Below are 21,785 nucleotides of genomic sequence, written 5' to 3' on the forward strand. Positions count from 1 at the left end.
GGGGGTACAGGCAGGGCTCAAGGGGTACAGGCAGAGGTCAATGGGTAAAGGTAGGTCACTGCCAACCCGCGCTCCGCTATTGGCTGGATGATCCATTGCTGTAACCAGCCGGCCAATCAGCGCACACTAATGAACGGGCATCGCGGTGGAATATCCGCCCAAGGTGAGGTGCGCTCCAACCACCTGGCCAATCAGCGTGAAGGAGGGCATAGTCTCAACCAATCACTAAAGAGCACGGTGCTGGCCAATAAGCACACGCCTCCCGCGCCCACTAGCCAATCAGCGCCCGGGGAGGAGGGCTCTACGCGCCTACGTTCCCCCCACCCCAAAAAAGCCGCCTGGGGGCAGGGGTGGCTCCACTGGGGCTCGAACCCAGGACCTTCTGCGTGTAAAGCAGACGTGATCACCCCTACACCATGGAGCCGCCGCGGGGCGGCCCCAAGGCCGCGGGTTCGAGTCCCGCCTCAGCCACTGCCGCCACTGCGAAGCGGGACACAGCACAGAGGGACCCCAGAACGGACCCCTATGGGGCGAGCGTGTTGGGGCGGGGGGGGTGATAGGGGATGAGCCCCAAGGGTTTGCGGTGTTTGACCCCACTTCTGGCAGCCCCCGGCTCCCTTTGCTTGCGGGGGACACAACAACAGCCCCCGGGACCCCCAAAACTGAGGTGTTGGGGGGGGGGGACACAAAGAGGGTCCTGATGGTTCAGGACCAGGTGAAGAGGAGGAGGAGGATGCGGAAGGCTGCGGAGTGCGTGCCCCCCCCCCGGCGCCCCCAGGGCTGCCCGGATAGCTCAGCCGGTAGAGCATCAGACTTTTAATCTGAGGGTCCAGGGTTCAAGTCCCTGTTCGGGCGCTGCCACCGCTGCCCTTTACCTTTTGGGGGTGCAGGAGCGCCGAAGGGATGGGGTGAGCTGCCAAAGAACAGGGGGTACCCCAAAATCAGCCCCCCCCCCATCCCTATGGAGCAAGCGGAGCCGGGCTGGGGCAGTCACAGGTTTTAATTTAGGTTTTCCTGGAAAAAAGGGGGGAAAAAAAAAAGGCATCATCCACCCCCACTGCAGGTTTGGGGTGCAAGGACCCCCCCCCGGTCAGGTTTGGGGTGCAGGGACCCCCCCCCACAGCCCCTGTAGTGTTTGGGGGTGCAGGGTCCTGCTGCGCCCTGGAGAGAACCTGGGGAACCCCCCCCCCTTTTTGCCCCTAAACCTACAGGGAAGGCACCTGGAGGGGGAGCCCCGTGTTTTGGGGGGGGACACCCCAAAAGCAGGGGCACCGCGGGCAGGGGGAGAAGGGGACCCCGGTTGCGCTCTACATATATATAATATACACCTATAGAACAGGCTGTGGGGCAGGGTCTGCCCCCCCCGCCCCCCAAATGTGTGGGGCTCAATGGGAACCAAACGATAAAGGGGGGCGGGGGGAGAGACCAAGGCCAGCCTCGGGCTCGCTCCGCTATGCCCCCCCTGGGACCCACAGCCCCAGCCCCATAGCGCTATGGGGAGGAATGGGACACCCCCCCCCCCATTGCTAAAGGGGGTTTTGGGGGGGGGGGGTCCTGCCAGCTCCCGCTCGCCCCATGGCATTGAGGGCATTGGATGGGGCTAAGGCACCCCCCGGCGAGGCGCGGGGAGGACGGGGCCGTTAAGACAGGCGATGGATGCATGGATGGATGGAGCCGGTCCGTGCCAGCGCGGGGCCAGGGCTCCCGGCCCGGCTTCACCCCCCCCCCCCCGCCGCTCTTCCTCCTCCTCCTCCTCTTCCTCCTGGGTTAGAAAATGTCCGGGCAGAGGCTCCAGTCCTGCTTCTCTTTGCTCTCCCAGTACCCGCCCTTGTAGACGTGCGCCAGCTCCTGCGTGACCGGGTCCTTCCTGCGCTCGAACCACAGCGGCTTGTAGGGGTCGTACGGGGTTCCTGGGGGTGCGGATGGGAGCCAGGGGTTAGGGGTGCAGGGGCATCGGGGCACCCACGGCACCAAGAGCAATGGGACGGTGCCTGCAGCCCTGCCCTGGGCAGCCTGCTCCAATGCCTGAGCACCCTCTGGGGCAGGAATTGTTCCTCAGCTCCATCTAAACCTGCCCTGGTGCAGCTTGAGGCCGGTTCCTCTTGTCCCATCCCTTGTTCCTTGGGAGCAGAGCCCAGCCCCTCCTGGCTCCATTCTCCTCTCAGGCACTTGTAGGCAGCCATCAGGTCCCCCCTGAGCCTTCTCTTCTCCAGACTGAACCCCCCAGGTCCCTCAGCCCTTCCCCATCACCCTTGGGCTCCAGGCCCTGCACCAGCTCCGCTGCCCTGCTCTGGCCCCGCTCCAGCCCCTCAAGGTCTCTCTTGCAGTGAGGGGCCCAGAGCCGAGCACAGGATTCCAGGTGCAGCCTCCCCAGTGCCCAGCACAGGGGCCCAGTCCCTGCCCTGTTCCCTGCTGCCGCCCTGGTGCTGGTGCAGGCCAAGCCCAGGCTCTTTCCTCACCATCCTCAGTGGCTCGGGCAGCCTCAGCCTCGCGTCTCTTGCGGCTCAGGCGCTGCTTCTCCTCCAGCCTCTGCTTCTCAGCATTGGCCTCATCCCAGCGCCCGTTCTCCATCAGGCGCTGGTCCGGGCGCCGGCGGCTGTCGGTGGGGGCCGTGCCGCTCTCCGGCGCGTTCAGGGTCAGCGCCAGCTCCGAGAAGTAGTACATGTTCTCCGCGTACTTCCTATGGGAGCAGAGCCCCGCGCTCAGGCCCCTGGCCCAGCACCGGGACCCCCCCCAATCCGGTCCGTTCCCCACTCACGGGAGCGGGTTCCTCTTCCACAGCAGCACCCGGCTCTCCTCGGCCTCGTGGGCTCTCTGCCTGCCCTCGGCGCTGTTGTCGCCCAGGCTCACCCTGTAGCAATCCATCTTCTCATCCCAAGTGCCCAGCAGGACAAAACGCACCTTCCCCGCGGGGTCCATCACCTCGCCGGTGACCTGAGGGGACAAGGGACAGGGTGAGCCCCTCAAGCCCATCGGGAAATCAGGAGCATCCCGGTGTTATCCCGCGTCGTTCCGCGTCCCACCTTCCGAGCCACGTCCCGGGAGAAGTAGCTGTAGGGAACGAACTTGAGGTTGCATTTGTCACCCGTCTTGTGGTTGACAATCTCGATTTCACCTGACTGCAGAGAGGAGAGGCTCGGCTCCAGCCCCGTTGCCAGGGGCACGGAGGGACGGATCCATGCTTCCATGCAGGATCCACACACACACAACGGGGGGGGTTCCATCCTACCTGGTCTATCCAGAGCTTGCCCACGATGATGTTGTGCACGGTGGTGGTGACCTTCTTCCACGTGTAGTGGTTGCCGGTAGAGTGGAAGACGCAGTGGATGGTGCCTGAGGAGGGAAGGCGCGTTGGGAGCGACCCCATTCCCACCTCCCACCACGTTCCCCCTTGGCCGGGGCTGCGGCACTCACCCAAAGGCATCACCGAGAGGTATTTGCCTCGGAACTTGCTGGTGATCTTGATCTCCTGGCGCAGCGTCCACCCGTGCCTCGAGTCAGCGTGATGGGCAGCGGCGGGGGGGTGATGGCTCACCTGCACCAGCAGCAGGAGGGCACAGATGAGCTCCAACCACGGCAAACAGGGCCCGCAGGGGCTGCAGGAGCGGGGCGCAGGGGGGGTACCTGCTCGCACAGGGACCGGTACCCGCTCTCCTCCAGGCGATCGAGCTCAAAGGTCTCCCCCAGGAGCGGGTTGAAGGGTTTGCTGGTGCGGAGAACCGTGGTGGAATAGGAGGAGACGGTGAAGGCGGCCACGTAGCAGAGCTGCTCCAGGGAGCTCTCGCACCGGGCCGCCCGGTCCAGCAGCTCGTGGTACTCCAGGTCCTCCGTCAAGCGCTGCAGCATGGACAGGGGCTCGTTGAAGTTGACCTGGATGGGAGGAAGAGGTGAGTGAAAAAAGGGGGGTTTTGGTTTCGGGGGGGGGCGGTCCTGAGCTCCCACTCACGGGCATGGGGATCTTGGATAACTCCTTCCCGATGCAGTTCTTCATGATGCTCCAGAGGTTGAGGCTGTAGTTGGGTTTGTAGGGGATGCGGGTTCTCTTCTCCTTCTTGGTGTCTTCCACTTGGTGCTTGTACTGGGGGGGGGGGAGAGCAGAGCTGCTGTAACCCCCCCAACCCTCTGCAGGAACGGGGGTACCCCCATCCCATCCCTGACCCTGCCCACGGCACCCCGGGAGCCTTCATCCCACCTGCTCATCCAGGCTGATGTCGCTGCTGGTGCCGCTGATGTTGCTGCCGGTCCTCCTGCGGAGGAGGAGGAAGAGGAGGAGAGGGATGGAATCAGCCCCCAGCGGGATGCAGGCACAGTGTGTGGGGGGGGGGTACCCCAAAGCCCAGCACTCACTTGTGGCCCAGGCTCTCTGGCATGGGGATGATCTCTGGGGCATCAAAGAACTCGTTGTCATCGTCTTCATCGCTCAGGTCTCCTTTGGCAGGGCAGCAGGGGTCTGGGATGAGGGGGAAGAAGGCAGCTGAGATGCAAGTTCCAGTTGCATCCCGGTTATCCCATAGCAGAGCACTGGGAGGCCCCTGTCCCTCCCACCACTCCCTACCCCTGTCCCACACCATGAACCCCATCTCACCCCACCACAGCTCCTTCCCCCTTTACCCCAGCCCCATCACACGGCACTAAGGGTACCTTTGGCAGAGCCGCCGGTGCCGGACTCGCCGGCGGGGAGCACGGTGGCCCCACGGAAAGCCCTCTCCAGGTGGTTGTGCTGCTTGGCCAACTGCTCCAGGGTCTCCTCCAGCCGGATGCGCTGATCCCGCTCGTGCTGCAGGGATTTCTGCCACTTCTTGCTGTGGGTCTGGGCCAGCAGCAGAAAATCCCGGCAGGCCTGAAGGGAAAACAGTGCCCCAAGGGCATGGTCAGCGCTGCCATTGGGATTGGGGACTGTCGGTGCCCCGAGGCACAGGGATTTGGTCTCGGTTTTAAGTGCGAGCAGAGGGTGCTGCGTGGCCCTGTCCTGCTCGAGGATGGGCCGGGGCTGAGCAGCTCATGGGGACGTGGGCTTTGGGGGTCCCCTGGAACCCCTCCACGGTGTGAGCTCTGGGATGTGCTTCCTGAAGGACAGGAGGCTCTGCAGAGGGACGTGGCCAGGCTGGATCCATGGGCTGAGCTCCAACAGGGCTCAGCGCTGGCTCCTGCACTTGGGCCACAGCAACGCCATGGAACGCGCCCGGCTTGGGAAGCTGCTCATGGAAAAGGAGCTGATGGAGCTGAGCGTGAGCAGCTTGGGCCCAGGCAGCCAAGAAGCCCCCAGCATCCTGGCCTGCACCAGCACCAGGGCGGCAGCAGGGAACAGGGCAGGGACTGGGCCCCTGTGCTGGGCACTGGGGAGGCTGCACCTGGAATCCTGTGCTCGGCTCTGGGCCCCTCACTGCAAGAGAGACCTTGAGGGGCTGGAGCGGGGCCAGAGAAGGGCAGCGGAGCTGGAGCAGGGCCTGGAGCCCAAGGGTGATGGGGAAGGGCTGAGGGACCTGGGGGGTTCAGTCTGGAGAAGAGAAGGCTCAGGGGGGACCTGATGGCTGCCTACAAGTGCCTGAGAGGAGGATGGAGCCAGGAGGGGCTGGGCTGTGCTCCCAAGGAACAAGGGATGGGACAAGAGGAACCGGCCTCAAGCTGCACCAGGGCAGGTTTAGATGGAGCTGAGGAACAATTCCTGCCCCAGAGGGTGCTCAGGCATTGGCACAGGCTGCCCAGGGCAGGGCTGCAGGCACCGGCCCTGGGGGTGTCTGAGGATGTGGCTCTTGGTGCCGTGGGTCCGTGGTGGCCTTGGGGCTGGAGCGGATGCTCTCAAAGCGCACGGTAAAGGCAGGGCTCCAGCACTCACGTTGATCATGGCGTTGGAGGTGATGCGGAAGAGGGTGGCGCGTTCATTCACTTGCTTGATCTTCTCGGTGCTGTCGGCGGGCAGGCGCAGGCTCTCCAGCTCGCTGAGCGAGCGCTGCAGGGCCGTGCCGTGCTTGGCAATGAGGTCGTTGCAGGTGCTCAGGTCCTCCACCTTGCTGGCCAGCGTGCGCAGGGTGCTCTGCAGCTCCGTCTTGTCCGTCTGCGGCACCGCCTCGTCCCCGGAGTCATCTGCCAAGGGGGGAAAGGGGGTCGGGGGGGGCCCGGAGAGCCCGGGCTCCATGCGGGACATGGGAGGGCTTGGGAGGGCTGGAGCAGCTCTGCTCTGGAGCCAGGCTGAGAGAGCTGGGCTGGGGCAGCCTGGACAAGAGAGGGCTCCTGAAGGGGAGACCTGAGAGCAGCTCCAGTGCCTAAAGGGGCTGCAGGAAACCTGGAGAGGGGCTTGGGACAAGGGCCTGTAGGGACAGGCCAAGGGGAATGGCTTTAACCTGCCCGAGGGGAGACTGAGATGAGCTCTTAGGCAGAAGCTCTTCCCTGGGAGGGTGCTGAGGCGCTGGCACAGGGTGCCCAGAGAAGCTGTGGCTGCCCCATCCCTGGCAGTGCTCAAGGCCAGGTTGGACACAGGGGCTTGGAGCATCCTGCTCCAGTGGAAGGGGTCCCTGCCCGTGGCAGGGGTTGGAACTGGAGGAGCTTTAAGGTCCCTTCCAACCCAAACCACTCTGGGATTCTATGGACATCGCAGGAGACCCCCACTCCCAAGGGCTGGAGCTGCACACGGGATGCTCCCATCCCCAGCCTTCCAGCCAGGGAACGTGGCAGCAGATGGCCCTTCTCCCGGCACAGGAGCAATCACAGCAGTGAGGAACTCAGTGCCCGGTGCTGGCGGCTCCTCAAGCCAGAGCAGGCAGCAGGAATCCTGGACAAGGCTGCCAGGATCCATGCAGATGGACACAACTGCCCCATCCCCACCCCACCGAGGGTACCAGTGATGCTGGTACCCTGCACAGCACACAGATAAGAGCAGGGAAGCACAGGTTGGCTTTGCAGGCAGCGGTGAGCAACGGGAGCTTGGGAATAGGGAAAAGACGTGGGATTGTGCCCTGTGGATGGGCAGAAGGACCCCGGGGTTGAAGCACGGGTGCTCGGAGCAGCTTTATGGGGCTTCCTTGGGCCATACCTGACTCCTCCAGCATCTTGACAGCCTTGGCCTTGGCCAGCTCCAGGGCAGTGACCCAGCGCTGCCGCTCCACCTCGGAGCTGGCTTTGAGGTGATAGGTCTGAGCCCCGCCGTTGGAGATGATGAAGTTACACGAGTCCTCCACGGTGATGTTGGCCGTGGCCAGGTTGATGGTGCCGCGGCACGTGTGCCGCATCTCCGCCTTGGAGCTGCCAAGGGAAGCGGCAGTGGGGCACGGGGAGGCAGGAGGGGACCCACAGCCCAACCGGGATGGGGATTGCCACCCCGAAGGCTGAGCCAATGGGAAGCGCCAATGGGAATGGGGCAAACGCTGTTATAAGGGGGGGTCCGCAGCCCCCAGGAGCATCCTTAGGGATCCCCGTGGTGCCTCCATGTCCCGGTACAGAGCAGGAGCAGGGCCCGGGCCAAGGCCGTGCCAGGCGGGTGCACCCCTTCCACGTCAGCGGGCCCGGAGGGAGGGACCCGGAGCCGGCGGGGCACCCCCCCCCCCCCCCGTTACCCGCCTGTAACAGGAGCCCGCGGCTCCGGTTCCCCGCTGCAGAACGAGGGTGCAGCCCCCCCGCAATGGGGCTCGGGTGGCACCGCGGGGCCCGGAGGGACAACGCCGCTGCTCGCACCGGGAACGGGGCCACGGAGGAGCCTCGGTGGCACCAGCACCCCCCAAGCTGCACCCCACAGAGCCGGGGCCCGGGCCCAAGGTCACACCGGAGCCCCATGGAGGCGGGGGGAAAGCGGCGGGGCCCCCCGGTACGTACCGGTAGTAGCTGAGGAGCCCGTTGCTGAGCACGAACCAGCGGCGCTGGTAGCCCTTGATGTAGTTGGTCCACTTGAAGAGCCACCCCTCGCGGGCCGAGCCGGACCCTGACCCGGAGCCGCCCGCCCCGGAGCCACCACCGGAGCCACCACCGGAACCCCCGGAGCCGCCGCTGCCGCCGCCGCCGCCGCCACCTCCCGGTGCCGCCGCCGGTGCGGGCCCCGCTCCGCCGCTCGCTGCCGGGGAAGGCAGCGCCGGGGCCGCGCCGGGCGCCGCGGGCAGCGCCATAGGCCCGGGCAGAGCCGCCGGGCCGGGCCCCGCGGCCGCCGCCGCCGCTCGCAGCTCCGCCATCGCCGCCGCCCCGCCGCGCTGCCGTCAACCCGCTCCGCCCCCGGCGAGCGCCGGATTGGTGGAGGCCGCCGCGGCGCGCGCTCTGATTGGTGGGAGCGGCAAGGAGGGGCGGTGCTTGCGTTCCTATTGGCTGATAGCGCCCTTGTTCGCCGGCGCTTTCTTCCATCAATCAGAGCGGGTGGGCGGGGCCGAGAGGCGTAACAGTGACTCATCCTTCGGCGCGATTGGCTGAGGGGGCGGGGCTTCGCTCAGGCCGCGCTGCCATTGGTGGGGAGGCGGGGAAGGGGCGGAGCTTAGAAGCTGAGGGGTGCTGAGGGGAGCCGCCATTACCGAGGGGGGAACGGGCCGAGCCGGGGCCGGTCCCTCGTTAAGGGCGAGCCCGGAGGGGGTCGCACCTCGGCGGGGAGGGGGCTTCAGAGCTCCGGGACAGTCCCGAGGCTGGGTGGGGGGGATGCGGGTTAACCCCGACCCCGCAGCTCTGGGGGTGTCTGAGGGGTGATGGGGGGGGCTCCGGGTCGTTATCCCCGGAGGGAAGCAGAGGCCAGCCGGCAGCAGTATACAATTCATCTTTATTTACAAGAACCCTATAAAAATGTAAATTTAGAAACTTTATTCTCATTTACCAGAACCGAAAATTGCTGGGGGGGGTGTGGGGGGGGGAGGAGAAGGGGAAATGGGTGGAAACCCCCCCAAAACCAACCAAAAAAGGCCAAAAAAGACAAGAAATTCATGATCCTCGAGGAACTTTGCACTTGCTCGGTGATGGGGAGGGGGTGGTTAATGCCGAAGGGGGGGGAGAGGGGTAAAAGACCTCCGTGTGCAAATCTGGTGGGGGTTTCTCTTTTAAAAGCCAAAAAATGGGATAAAATAAGCGGCCCCCCCCCCCCCCCCCTTCCCAGCTGCCGCCTTCCCGAGGAGGAATCCAGCGGGATCCCTGCGGATCGGGAGGAGATTGCATGGAGCGGTCCCAAGGGGAAGGGATGGAGCCCACACAGGGGACAAGGCAAGTGTGCAAAGGGGGGGGTGTGCGCACATGCGTGTTCACACGTGTTCATGTGTGTCCACGCGTGTGTGCACAGGCAGGGAAGGGCAGGGAGCAGTGATCAATGGGGGTCTGGGAGGGAGCGAGCTCCCCCCCCCCATCACCCCTGAATGGGAATGGGGGGGCTTCTCCCATGGTTTGCATGGGGGGGAGGAGAAGCAGCTAAACACCCCCCAGCCCCTCTGTATCCCATGATTTTAGGGTGAAAGAGGGATTCTGCCATGATTTTGGGGTGGGAAAGGTCTTTTCCCATGATTTTTGGGGGGGAGAGCTGTGTCCTCCCATGATTTTGGGGTAGGAGAAGTGTTTTCTCCCCTCATTTTGGGGTAGGAAAGCCTTCTCCCAGGGTTTTGGGGTGGGAGCGATGGTGTCTCCCACAGTCTCAGAGCGGAGGAGGGATTCTTCCATGCTTTTTGGGGGGAGGAGAGGTGTGTCATCCCATGATTTTGGGGTGGTAAAGGGGTTCTCCCAAGGTTTTGGGATGGAGGAGGTGTTCTCGCTCATGATTTTGGGGTGGGAAAGGCGTTCTCCCACCCCAATGCAGTGGGATGACGATGGCTGGGGTGTGTTGGAGGGGGGGGAAAACCCCTGTCCTCCATCCATCTTCTGGAACACTCCGGTGCCGAGGAGCCGCGGAGGAGATGTCCTACCGGATCCCGTGCACTAAGCTGGGATGTTGGGAAGACAAGGATGGAAAGGGGTCAGAGGAGCTGGAAAAGGGACGGGAAAGACTTCACCCAGGCTCCCTTGTCCCGGGTTTGGGTTCGCTTACTGCAGTTTTGTCTCCAGCAGGTTGAGCTTCTGCTGGTCCACATAGCGAGAGAAGAGGGAGAGGAGGTTGGAAGGGGTGGACACTGGCTTGGCCAAAGCTGCCGGAGGGATGCGCAGGAGCTCCCGGGTTGCCATGAGCATCAGCTCCGTCCTGCCGGGAATGCAACGGGAAGAGAGGAGCCATCAGGAGGCCAGGCTGCTGCAGGGCTCCTTCCTTCAGCCCCCTTTCCTCCTGGGTCCTCGGGCTCATGGGGCAGTGCCTGCTGCAGCAGGACGTGGAGACACTCACCACTGGTTGTCCTGCATGAGCTCCGTGCTGGCGTCCGAGCTCTGCAGTTCCTCCCCACGGCTCAGGACCAAGTACAGCAGGGACAGCCCGAACTGCAGCGAGAGAGGGAGGTTGTGAGGGAATTCCTCTGGCAGGGAACACATGGGAGCTTCCCTCCCGCCATTCCTCCTGAGAATCACCTCCCAGTCCTGCTGGGGATGGTGGGACAAGTGGGAAGATCCCTGACAACACCCTGAGGAGGAGGAGGAGAGACGTGGAGCTGGCTTGTGGTGCTCTCCCTGGCCAGTTAATCATGGAATGATGGAATGGTTTGTGCTGGAAGGGAGCTTAGAGCGCATCCAGCTCCAACCCCTGCCACAGGCAGGGACCCCTTCCACTGGAGCAGCTTGCTCCAAGCCCCTGTGTCCAACCTGGCCTTGAACACTGCCAGGGATGGGGCAGCCACAGCTTCTCTGGGCACCCTGTGCCAGCGCCTCAGCACCCTCACAGGGAAGAGCTTCTGCCTAAGAGCTCATCTCAGTCTCCCCTCTGGCAGGTTCAAGCCATTCCCCTTGGCCTGTCCCTACAGGCCCTTGTCCCAAGCCCCTCTCCAGGTTTCCTGCAGCCCCTTTAGGCACTGGAGCTGCTCTCAGGTCTCCCCTTCAGGAGCCTTCTCTTCTCCAGGCTGCCCCAGCCCAGCTCTCTCAGCCTGGCTCCAGGGCAGAGCTGCTCCAGCCCTCGCTCCAACAGCTCCACATCCCTCTTGTGCTGTTGCCCAGGAGCCAAACACCCTCATTCCTTCACAAGCCAAGCAGAGAACTCCAGGAGCCTGCAGCTCCCTGGTGCCATTCCTGCACCCTGGCTACATCCAGCACCAGGAAACACCCAACCATTGGAATGGGAAGGATGAGATGGCCCCTTCCTGGCCTGCCGGGAGCCGAGCGGGAAGCACCTTGTTCTGGAGCACAGCAGTGAGGTGCAGGTTGGTGGGCGCTGGCGCGCTCTGAGGTAGGTTCGTTAACTGCTGCACAAGGCTGGTGACTGTCCCCAAGGGGAGGTGGTAGAGGACGTGGGAGAAGGGCCTCAACAGGCAGGGCAGCACCTGCAGAGAGAGGAGCAGAGGGGTGAAAGCAGGGAATCGCGCTTCCCATGGGACACTGTGGACACCGACACGCTCCTGCACCAGCAGCGCCTCCACTTCCCACCCCCTTCCCACCCCCCACAGGCTTTAAATTCCATCAGATCTTTGCCTTTTTCCTTCTGAATCCTCCTTTTTCTTCTCCAAACAAGCCTGGATTTATTCCATGGATCCCTGTGGTTTTATTCCCTACATAAACCAGGCTGCAAAGGACACCTGCGAGCTCAGCCCTTGGAAGACTGTGACCTCTGCTCCATGCCTCACCCGATGAGCTGGGGACGTGGCTCTTTAGACAAGAGCCGGACTCAAACAAAGGCACCGCGTACCAAACCCTCCCTCTTCCTTCCTGTGCCGTGCCAGCACTGGAGATGGACCCTGCCAGGGGCTGCCGCAGCCTTCCCAATCCTCTGGGAATCTCCCAGGAGAGGCAGGAACAACCATCCTTAGGACACAGGATGCTGTTTGCCATCAGACAGCGAGAGGAGAGGAGATCCAGCTCCAGCCCCGCAGCAGATCACAGCAAGGGGACCCTTCCCAGCCTCTGGAATCTCACCTCATCCTGAGCATCCTTCTTGATGAGGAAGGGCAGGTTCCTGGCTGTTGCCATGAGCACGTCGGCCGCTTGCTCGGGTGACAGGAAGGGCAGGATCCGGGCTACGAGGCGCTTCCCTTTCCGGATGCACATGATCTGCATGAAGTGGTCATCGCTCGGCCTGGGGAGGAGAGAAGATTCCGACCCTTGCGAAGTGTTCCTTGGGAAAAAGAGCCTTGGAAAAGCTTGGGAAGTGCCCATAACCAAGCCACAGAAACCACCTCCACTGACCTGTCCTGCCCGGGCGCCTTCCCCCTCAGGTTGTCGTACATGTCACAGATCTTCTGCTTCCTCTCGCCCATCAGGGCCGGCCTCTCCCCTTCCAGGCTCAGGAGGTAGCGTCTCTCGTAGTCCTCCACGTCCAGGAGGAGGCTGTATGTCTGCAGGAGACACACGGATCTGCTTGGCCTGCTCCATAGGGATGCGAGATGTGTGCCCTTTCCCCCCCCAAGGCTGTCCCATCTCCTTTGCTGCCCACAGGAATGGTGTATCCTGACCCAGATCCCATCCAAACCTCTTTCAACCCCACTGTGGGAGTGGATTCTGCGTCCATCCTCTCCTGGGTGGCTGCAGAGCTGATGTGTTACCGCTCTCAGTCCATAAGGGACCTTCCAAAGCCCATCCAGGCTGGGTCCCACCTCCAGCCTTTCCACTCCGGCTCCCACAAGCAGAACCACAGCCACCATCTGGATGTCCAGAGGAGCTCAGTGGTACCACACCGTGGTCTCCATGGCCATTCCTTCTCCTTCACGCCCCACCACGCATCTCCTGAGGGCCATCCCTTGGAACCCACCTTCTCGATCGTGACAAGGGTCTGGCGCCTCTTGTCCCGAACCTGCTTCTCCTTTGTCTCCTGCTGGGTTGGGGACAATGGGTCAGGGCTGTGACAGCTCCAGTGGTGGCCGAACCCCAGCCCCAGAGCCGCACTGGAGGGAGGCAGGAGCGGAACTCACATCATCCTCACTGCGGGACGTCACCACGGCGTCGATCATCTTCCGAGGGTTGTTGACGCTGGAGACCGTGAGCTTCCCGAGGGAGCCCTCAAACTGCACTGCAGGAAGGAGGGAGAAGGGAGGCACAGGGAGTCAGCGTGGACCTGAGCCCACCTCACCCATCTCCAGGCCAGCAGGAGCCCTGTGGCTACCTCCAAACTCCATCCGGCACCAGCAAACGCCACTGTCCCAGCCTGGAATGAACCATCACCACCCGACACCCATAGAGATGTGGGGAGAACCATCACCACCCGACACCCATAGAGATGTGGGGAGAACCATCACCACCCGACACCCATACAGATATGGGGAGAACCATCACCACCCGACACCCATAGAGATGTGGGGAGAACCATCACCACCCGACACCCATACAGATATGGGGAGAACCATCACCACCCGACGCCCATAGAGATGTGGGGAGAACCATCACCACCCGACACCCATACAGATGTGGGGAGAACCATCACCACCCGACGCCCATAGAGATGTGGGGAGAACCATCACCACCCGACACCCATAGAGATGTGGGGAGAAGGGAGCCCTGACCTGGCTTGTAGGTGTGCTCCAGCTTGGCCACCTGAGGGGTGATGAGTTTAGTGCGTTCCTTCTTGGGACCATCACCGTGGACTTCTTCCGCTGCTGACAACTTCTCCAGCTTCTGGAAGTAATTCTGAGGGGGGGAGAGAAGAGGTTGAGTCCCCACCAAGAAACCAGTTGGGGAGGATTGATGCAACACATCCCTCTGCCCAGCCTGCGCTCCATCCCTTCCCAACAGCGCCAGTAGACTCTAAACCACTGCACGAGCAGATGATCCTCCTCAACACCAAAGTTCCTCCTCTTTCCCATCACAAACAATGCCAAATCCACTCTCCCTGTGTGATCCCTGACTCCAAGTCCTTCCCAGCACATTCCTGTTCACCCCATTGCGCCATGAGCGCCATGGGAGGCTGGGGCCTCCCTCACTGCTGTTGTCCCACCCAGCCCGGCCAACGTTCGCCTCTTTCGCAATGGAGCAGCTCTGCTGACTCATCCCGGCTGCGGCAGCTCCGGTTCCTCTCCTCTGCTGGGGATCTGCTCATCCCCAGCTCCCAAACCCCCTCTGGCAGCAGGAGGCCTCCTGCCAGCCCCAGGGATCCATCGGCTCCCAATGGAGCAAGGCCAGAGGAGGCCACAGAGCAGCTCTGCTCTGGAGCCAGGCTGAGGGAGCTGGGCTGGGGCAGCCTGGACAAGAGAAGGCTCCTGAAGGGGAGACCTGAGAGCAGCTCCAGTGCCTAAAGGGGCTGCAGGAAACCTGGAGAGGGGCTTGGGACAAGGGCCTGTAGGGACAGGCCAAGGGGAATGGCTTGAACCTGCCCGAGGGGAGACTGAGATGAGCTCTTAGGCAGAAGCTCTTCCCTGTGAGGGTGCTGAGGCGCTGGCCCAGGGTGCCCAGAGAAGCTGTGGCTGCCCCATCCCTGGCAGTGTTCAAGGCCAGGTTGGACACAGGGGCTTGGAGCAAGCTGCTCCAGTGGAAGGGGTTGGGGTTGGAGCTGGAGGAGCTTTAGGCTCCCTTCATCCCAACCCATCCCATGATCTTACCACGCTGGTGACTTCCCCTCCTCCTCTGCCCCACTCACGGCTGCTCCAGGACCGTGTTGGGTGCCTGGGTGCCACATGAGGATGGAGCCAAACAACTGCCACTGCCCCAGCCCTGCTCCCCCTCCCAAGCCAAGCAAGCACCCAGCACAGCCCCAAGCCCTGCAGAGACTTCCCCAGCGTGAAGCTGCCCTGAGCGCCCTCAAACCCAGCTGAGCTCTGAGCATCCACCAGCACCGGGCAGGAGCCCAGCGCTCTCCTTGCTCCACCTGCTCCAAACCCGGCTGCTCCCAGCCCCTATTCCTGAACTGGAAAGAGCAGGAGTGCTCTCTCCTCATCCTTCCCCCGCCTCACCATGGCCTTCACCACCACTTCCTTAGCCCACCAGAGCCCTCCTTCCACAGCCATTCCCTACCAAAGCTCTCCTGCATTTCCCGTTGAGCAGCTTTTCCCTCTGCTGCATTCCCGGTGTTCCATCCTGCTGCTGTCACGGGCAGCTTCTGGGATGGAGAAGATGCTCTCCCATTATCCTGGACTTTCTGCTGCACCCTCCAAATCCATGCTGCCATGCTTGGATTTGGATGCTTCCAAGAAGAGGAAGGCCGCTGTGCCCTTCCTGCTCCTCCCATTCCTTTCCCTTCCTAGGGATGCTCATCCCACCCCACGCCACTCACAATGGCTGCATCTAGGGATGCCTCCTCCACCGCATCACCCTCAGCACCGGCATCCCCTTCCCACCCCTCGGCACAGTTGGGAAGACACCAATCCCATGGGAACGCCTACAGCACCTCCATGCCAGTACCTGGTAGTAATAGTCATCCAGGTAGGGATCAGTGCTCTGGAGCTGCATCATCTGGATCTTGGACACCCAATCCTTCTCCCGCTGCAGCATGAGGTTGGCGTAAGGATCCTTCCTCATCTGCTCCTGGTGGCTGCTCCGGTGACCCCCTCGATCCCCCACGGAGCCGTTGAGGCTCCGGTGCTGGCTGCCGGGAGGCAAGAAGGGCACCCGTGAGCACACAGGAGCTACAGGAAGGGACAGAGAGCGGTGCAGAGGCTGCTCCCCGGCAGCACGGCCCCCCCACGGCACGGGGGGGGGCATCGGGGCTGCGATCCCACCTTGCCCGGTGCCTCCATCCCAGCCCCAGCGCTCACCTTCGGCTCTGCTGCTGCCGCTGGTGCAGGAGCCGCCGGTGCTGCGGGTGCAGGTGGGTGGTGTCCGGGCGGAACATCTGGGGCTGAGGCCTGAGGAAGGGCAGGGAACGTCAGGAACGGCCACCGAGAGCAAGGAAAAGGTTGGGAAAAGGGTCACGGAACCCACCTGAGGCTCTGGAGGTGGGAGCCAGGGCCCGGCGGGTGCTGGAGCTGCGAGGGAGGAGGAGCAGGAGCAGGGGGAGCCCCGAAGAAGGCACGAAAGCCACTGGCTGGAGGCATCATCTGCCTGACCCTGCCCTGGAGCAGCTTGGGGTTGACGGAGGGAATGGGGCTCCCCACCAGGCCCGAGACGCGGGCAAACTGGCTGGGGGACATGCGGCCCGCCTGGGAGAGCAGGGAGAGCGCAGCAGTCATCCCATGGGACACGGGGCACGGCCCCCAGGAGGGGCCAGCAAGAGCCGCCTCCTGCCCCTGCAGAGGGAAGTGTGGGAAGGGACTGAAGGGGCTTTACCTGGGCTCCCCCGAGGAGCTGAGCTCTCTGCAGGTGGGTGAGAACGGGAGAGACGCTGTGTGGGAATGGGTGGCCCAGGAGGGAGGAATTCTATGGGAAGAGAAAGGAAGAGCTGATTCCAGTCACAGCCATGGCGCACACACAGGCAGGGAGCGGGCGATGGCGCAGGGGGAAGCCCCAGGAGGAGATGAGGAGCCGGTGGGGATAAATGGTCAGGATGAGGCCAATGGGCCGAGATATGGAGCTAGAGATGAGCAGAAGCCTCTGTGTGCATGACAGCGCCGTATCCAGCACCATCAGGGCCTGGAATTGCGGGGGGAAGGAAGGGAATGGGGTGATGGGGAGGGGAGTGGAGCGGGCTGGGTACCGGTACATTGCAGAGCTGGTTGGGGGACATCCTCTCTCCATAGGGAGCGGGGTAGCGCTGCTGCAGGGTCGCTCGGATGTGGACAGGCTTCGGACACAGGATCTAGGGCAGGATGGAAGCAGAATGAGCCTAGGAAGCAGCCGGAGCCCCCCATGGTGGGGGGGGGACATGGACGTACCTGCTGGTTGAAGCTGGGCACAGCAGCCTGCTTTGGGGGGGTGCCGATGGGGACAGCACGGACTGGGGGGCTGCCGATGATGGGGGACGAGGAGCGCCGCGGCAGCGCCCGCTCCGATGGGTCCCGCTCGTCATCGCGGGGCTGCGGGGGCCTCTGGGGCAGAGCATAGTCCAGCACGGACACCGGGGGCATCTCCTGCGGGGGAAGATCCCAGCGGGATAACAGGCACGGAGGGGAAGAGGGATGGCACCAGGGAGGCCACAATCAACCGGGTAGGGAAAGAGCTTTAAGCTCATCCAGTCCAACCATCACCCAGCCCTGCCAAGGCCACCACGGACCCACGGCACCAAGAGCCACATCCTCAGACACCCCCAGGGCCGGTGCCTGCAGCCCTGCCCTGGGCAGCCTGTGCCAATGCCTGAGCACCCTCTGGGGCAGGAATTGTTCCTCAGCTCCATCTAAACCTGCCCTGGTGCAGCTTGAGGCCGGTTCCTCTTGTCCCATCCCTTGTTCCTTGGGAGCAGAGCCCAGCCCCTCCTGGCTCCATCCTCCTCTCAGGCACTTGTAGGCAGCGATCAGGTCCCCCCTGAGCCTTCTCTTCTCCAGACTGAACCCCCCAGGTCCCTCAGCCCTTCCCCATCACCCTTGGGCTCCAGGCCCTGCACCAGCTCCGCTGCCCTGCTCTGGCCCCGCTCCAGCCCCTCAAGGTCTCTCTTGCAGTGAGGGGCCCAGAGCCGAGCACAGGATTCCAGGTGCAGCCTCCCCAGTGCCCAGCACAGGGGCCCAGTCCCTGCCCTGTTCCCTGCTGCCGCCCTGGTGCTGGTGCAGGCCAGGATGCTGGGGGCTTCTTGGCTGCCTGGGCCCAAGCTGCTCACGCTCAGCTCCATCAGCTCCTTTTCCATGAGCAGCTTCCCAAGCCGGGCGCGTTCCATGGCGTTGCTGTGGCCCAAGTGCAGGAGCCAGCGCTGAGCCCTGTTGGAGCTCAGCCCATGGATCCAGCCTGGCCACGTCCCTCTGCAGAGCCTCCTGTCCTTCAGGAAGCACATCCCAGAGCTCACACCGTGGAGGGGTTCCAGGGGACCCCCAAAGCCCACGTCCCCATGAGCTGCTCAGCCCCGGCCCATCCTCGAGCAGGACAGGGCCACGCAGCACCCTCTGCTCGCACTTAAAACCGAGACCAAATCCCTGTGCCTCGGGGCACCGACAGTCCCCAATCCCAATGGCAGCGCTGACATCCCTCAGGCACCATGGCTCAGTGATACCCCCCCAGCACAGACCTCTGGCATCCAAGGGGGGACAACGACGCCTAAGAGGAGCCAACCTGCATCCACTCTGCACATTCCTTATCCCAAGCTGATCCAGAGATGCTCCCGAACAGCACCAACCTCCCTGCTCAGCACCCATCCTGCTGCCAGAACGCTTTCAAGGGGCGTTAAGGAAGCCACAGCTGCACCCCACCACCATACCTGAGCGAGGAGCGGGCCCCGCATGCGCCGCAGCACGGCCGAGCTGTCCCAGATGCTGGAATTGAGGCCTCCAGGCTGCTGGAAAACACACCGGGAATCAATTGGGTGCTGTTGGGATGCACCCCCCCCAGGTCCTGACCCCCTGAACCCAAACCCGACCTGCGCAGGGCCCCGGGTCTGCACTGCCTGCATGATGGCGGGGTCCTCCAGCTCGCTGTCGATGACCAGCCGGGTCAGGCGCTCGGCCAGCGTGGCCTCCGGGTCCCCCAGCAGGTCCAGGTCCTCAGTGCTGGCCCCATCCTGCTCCCGGCTGGCCACGGGCTTGTCCTCCAGCTCGGCCAGGCGCTCGTGGGCCTCCTGCCAGTCGTCATCTGGGGCAATGTGGGGGGAGAAGTGGGGCTGGTGCTTGGGGGATGTGGTTTAGGGCAAAGGGGGTGGGAGTGGGTGAGCTTTAAGGGCGCTTCCAACCCAACCCATTCCATGGTGCTGGGGGATCCCCAGTGTAAAGGGGAGGTGGAGGGAGTTTGGAGGAGGCCATGGAGGAATAAAGGAGCTGGAGCAGCTCTGCTCTGGAGCCAGGCTGAGAGAGCTGGGCTGGGGCAGCCTGGACAAGAGAAGGCTCCTGAAGGGGAGACCTGAGAGCAGCTCCAGTGCCTAAAGGGGCTGCAGGAAACCTGGAGAGGGGCCTGGGACAAGGGCCTGTAGGGACAGGCCAAGGGGAACGGCTTGAACCTGCCCGAGGGGAGACTGAGATGAGCTCTTAGGCAGAAGCTCTTTGCTGTGATGGTGCTGAGGCGCTGGCCCAGGGTGCCCAGAGAAGCTGTGGCTGCCCCATCCCTGGCAGTGTTCAAGGCCAGGTTGGACACAGGGGCTTGGAGCAAGCTGCTCTAGCGGAAGGGGTCCCTGCCTGTGGCAGGTCCTTTCCCAACCCATTCCCTGGTGGAACCACACTGGGGGCTATAGGAATGAACAGGAGGTGGACAGCAGCATGTGCCCCCCCCCTCCATACTCACCAACAGCCCCAGCTCCGAACGTGTCATCATTAAACTGGTCGATATCTTCATCCTCCTCCCCCAGGCCTTGGAAAGCATCTTCATCCTCATCCAGCGGGCAGTCCTCTAAGGACTAAGGGGGGAAAAGGGAATCAGAACCGACCACGACCCCCTCAGCCCCACTTCTGCCTCTGAACCGAGCCTGGGGGGGGGATCTGAGGGACGGGGTGGGGTGGTCCAAGGCCCAGCACACTGCATCCCTCAGCCCCCCCGTTAATCCCTATGGACCCCCCATTAATCCCTATAGACATCCCCACATTAACCCCCATAGATGCCCCCCATTAATCCCTACGGATGGCCCCCATTAACCCCTATAGACATCCCCCACATTAACCCCTATGGATGCCCTCCATTAACCCCAACAGGCTCCCCCTATAGACCCCCCCTTTAACCTGTATGGACTCCTCCATTAATCCCTATAGACCCCCCCCATAGACCTCTATGGACTCCCCCCATTGACCCCTATGGACACCCCCCTTTAACCCCTCTGAACCCCCCCAAAAACCCCTACAGACTCCCCCCATTAACCCCTATGGACTCCCCCTACTGATCCCTGTAGACCCCCACTTTAAGCCAGGAACCCCCGTCCTTAGGTTTAATCCTATGGCCCCCCTGTAAATCCCTATAGGCTTTCCCCTATAAACCCCTATGGACCCCTCCCATTAGCCCCTATAGACTCCCCCTATAACCCTCCCCATTAACCCCTATGGGCCCCCCCTTTAAACCCCTATGGATCTCATCCACTATCCCCTATAGACCCCCCCTCCATTAACCCCTATGGAATTCCCCCATTAACTCCTATGGAACTCCCCCATTAACTCCTAGAGATCCCCTCTATAGACCCCTATGGACCTCATCCACTAACCCCTACAGACCCCCCCATTAACCCCTATGGAACCCCCCCCATTAACTCCTATAGATCCCCCTATAGAGCCTGCTCATTAACCACCACAGACTCCCCCCCTCAGATCCCTATGGACCGCCCCCATTAACCCCTATAGACCCCCCCTTAACTCCTATGGACGCCCTCTATAGACCCCTATGGACGCCCCTTATAGACCGCTATGGACCGCCTCATTAACCCCTATAGACCCCTATAGACCGCCCCATTAACCCCTATAGACCCCTATGGACCTCCCCAGCCCCCCCATCGCCCCTTCCCCGCTCACCTGATACCGGAACATGGCGCCGGCGGCGGCGCCCACCGCCCGCTCCGGCCCTCGGGCCCCCGCCGCGCAGGCGCGGGCGCAGGCGCATGACGTCACCCGCGGCACTCAGGGCGGGGTAGGGGAGGGGTGGCGGGGTACGCATGCGCGGCTGAAGGGCGCGCGAAGTGGGGGGCGTGGCTTGAGGAGACCACGCCTACTTTGGCGGATTAAAGGCGCCGCTGCTCTTAAAGGGCCAGCGCGCCCCGGCACGGGTCGGTTCCGGTGGTGATCCTGGATGCATTCCCTATGTGCGGGTGTCCCCGTCTATCCATAGCTGTCACCCCCAGGGGTGGTCCTCATCCCCAGATGTGCTGCCCCAGATGTGCCCCAGAGCCATGTCCCCACCAGCTGTGACCCAGATGTGATTCTTGTTCCGCCAGAGGTGACCCCTTGTGTCTCGATGTGGTCCTTGTCTCCAGATGTGACGCCTGTCCCCAGATGTGTCCCCCAGCTGTGACCTGTATTCATAACCATGTCCCCAGCCGTGTCCCCTGCCCCAGATGTGTCTCCAGATGTGTCCCCCGCCCCATCCATGTCCCCCCAGCAGTGATCCCTACCCATAACCATGTCAAGAGCCATGGCCTCTGTCCCCAGTCATGCCCCTTGTTGTGTCCCCTATCTGCAACCGTGTCCCCATATGTCCCTTATCCCTATCCATGTCCCTTATCCCTATCCATGTCCCTTATCCCTATCCATGTCCCCTATTCATCTCCAGCCGTGTCCCCCAGCTGTGATCCCTATCCATGGCCACGTCCCTGGCCATATTCCCTGTCCCCAGATGTGTTTCCAGATGTGTCCCCTATCCCCAGCCACGTCCCATTCCCTATCCATAACCATGTCCTCAGCCACGTCCCCATCCCTATCCATAACCATGTCCCCATCCATGTCCCCTATCCCTATCCATAACCATGTCCTCAGCCACGTCCCCATCCCTATCCATAACCATGTCCCCATCCATGTCCCCTATCCCTATCCATAACCATGTCCTCATCCATGTCCCCTATCCATAACCATGTCCCCTGTCCCTATCCATGTCCCTGTCCCCATCCATGTCCCCTATCCATAACCATGTCCCCTGTCCCTATCCATGTCCCTGTCCCCATTCCCGTGTCCCCCCTCACCCGCTCCCCCCTTCAACCACCCCCCCCAGCCCCGCTCCCCGTTACCGTGCCCGGGAGGTCCCGCAGGTGCCGGCGCCTCCTCCCGGTCCCTCCCCTCGGCTCCCCCGCCCCGTGCCCGCCAGCGGGGATTAGCGCAGGGCCAGCCCCGGGCTCGGGGCCACCGGTAGCGCCGGCTCCTGATGGAGGAGGC

The 21,785-nt window shown here is 63.0% G+C and overlaps 2 protein-coding genes across 7 annotated transcripts; both read right to left on the minus strand.

Moving 5' to 3' along the window:
* Window positions 1-1,084: 1,084 nt before the first annotated feature.
* On the minus strand, window positions 1,085-8,156 carry OSBP (oxysterol binding protein; the record flags this gene model as incomplete). 2 transcript variants are annotated; one of them, XM_080619174.1, is made up of 14 exons in its annotated part: window positions 1,085-1,910; window positions 2,460-2,680; window positions 2,759-2,934; window positions 3,024-3,119; window positions 3,230-3,333; window positions 3,415-3,535; window positions 3,625-3,870; window positions 3,947-4,078; window positions 4,193-4,247; window positions 4,348-4,450; window positions 4,642-4,840; window positions 5,837-6,084; window positions 7,031-7,239; window positions 7,807-8,156. In XM_080619174.1, the coding sequence occupies 14 exons, from the start codon at window positions 8,154-8,156 to the stop codon at window positions 1,768-1,770; spliced, it is 2,403 nt and encodes an 800-aa protein (XP_080475300.1). In that variant the 3' UTR covers window positions 1,085-1,767. The 2 variants fall into 2 exon arrangements, with proteins under 2 accessions (XP_080475300.1, XP_080475301.1); XM_080619175.1 differs by lacking the exon at window positions 3,024-3,119 and having other exon boundaries at window positions 7,807-8,155.
* Window positions 8,157-8,782: 626 nt separating this feature from the next.
* Window positions 8,783-20,509, minus strand: PATL1 (PAT1 homolog 1, processing body mRNA decay factor; the record flags this gene model as incomplete). 5 transcript variants are annotated; one of them, XM_080619524.1, is made up of 19 exons in its annotated part: window positions 20,436-20,509; window positions 19,228-19,339; window positions 18,374-18,585; window positions 18,215-18,289; window positions 16,749-16,943; window positions 16,571-16,672; window positions 16,204-16,293; window positions 15,859-16,076; window positions 15,693-15,782; window positions 15,340-15,523; window positions 13,509-13,632; window positions 12,921-13,018; window positions 12,761-12,823; window positions 12,199-12,347; window positions 11,929-12,088; window positions 11,190-11,339; window positions 10,259-10,350; window positions 9,971-10,120; window positions 8,783-9,866 (listed from the first exon to the last, which is right to left on the minus strand). In XM_080619524.1, the coding sequence occupies exons 1-19, from the start codon at window positions 20,448-20,450 to the stop codon at window positions 9,845-9,847; spliced, it is 2,301 nt and encodes a 766-aa protein (XP_080475650.1). In that variant the 5' UTR covers window positions 20,451-20,509. The 5 variants fall into 5 exon arrangements, with proteins under 5 accessions (XP_080475650.1, XP_080475651.1, XP_080475649.1 ...); XM_080619525.1 differs by having other exon boundaries at window positions 16,577-16,672; window positions 18,215-18,292; XM_080619523.1 differs by having other exon boundaries at window positions 12,761-12,820; window positions 18,215-18,292.
* Between the last annotated feature and the right edge of the window lie 1,276 nt (window positions 20,510-21,785).

The sequence above is a fragment of the Psittacula echo genome, assembly GCF_963264785.1.
Source record: "Psittacula echo genome assembly, chromosome: 5".
In the NCBI taxonomy this organism is placed as follows: Eukaryota; Metazoa; Chordata; class Aves; order Psittaciformes; family Psittacidae; genus Psittacula; species Psittacula echo.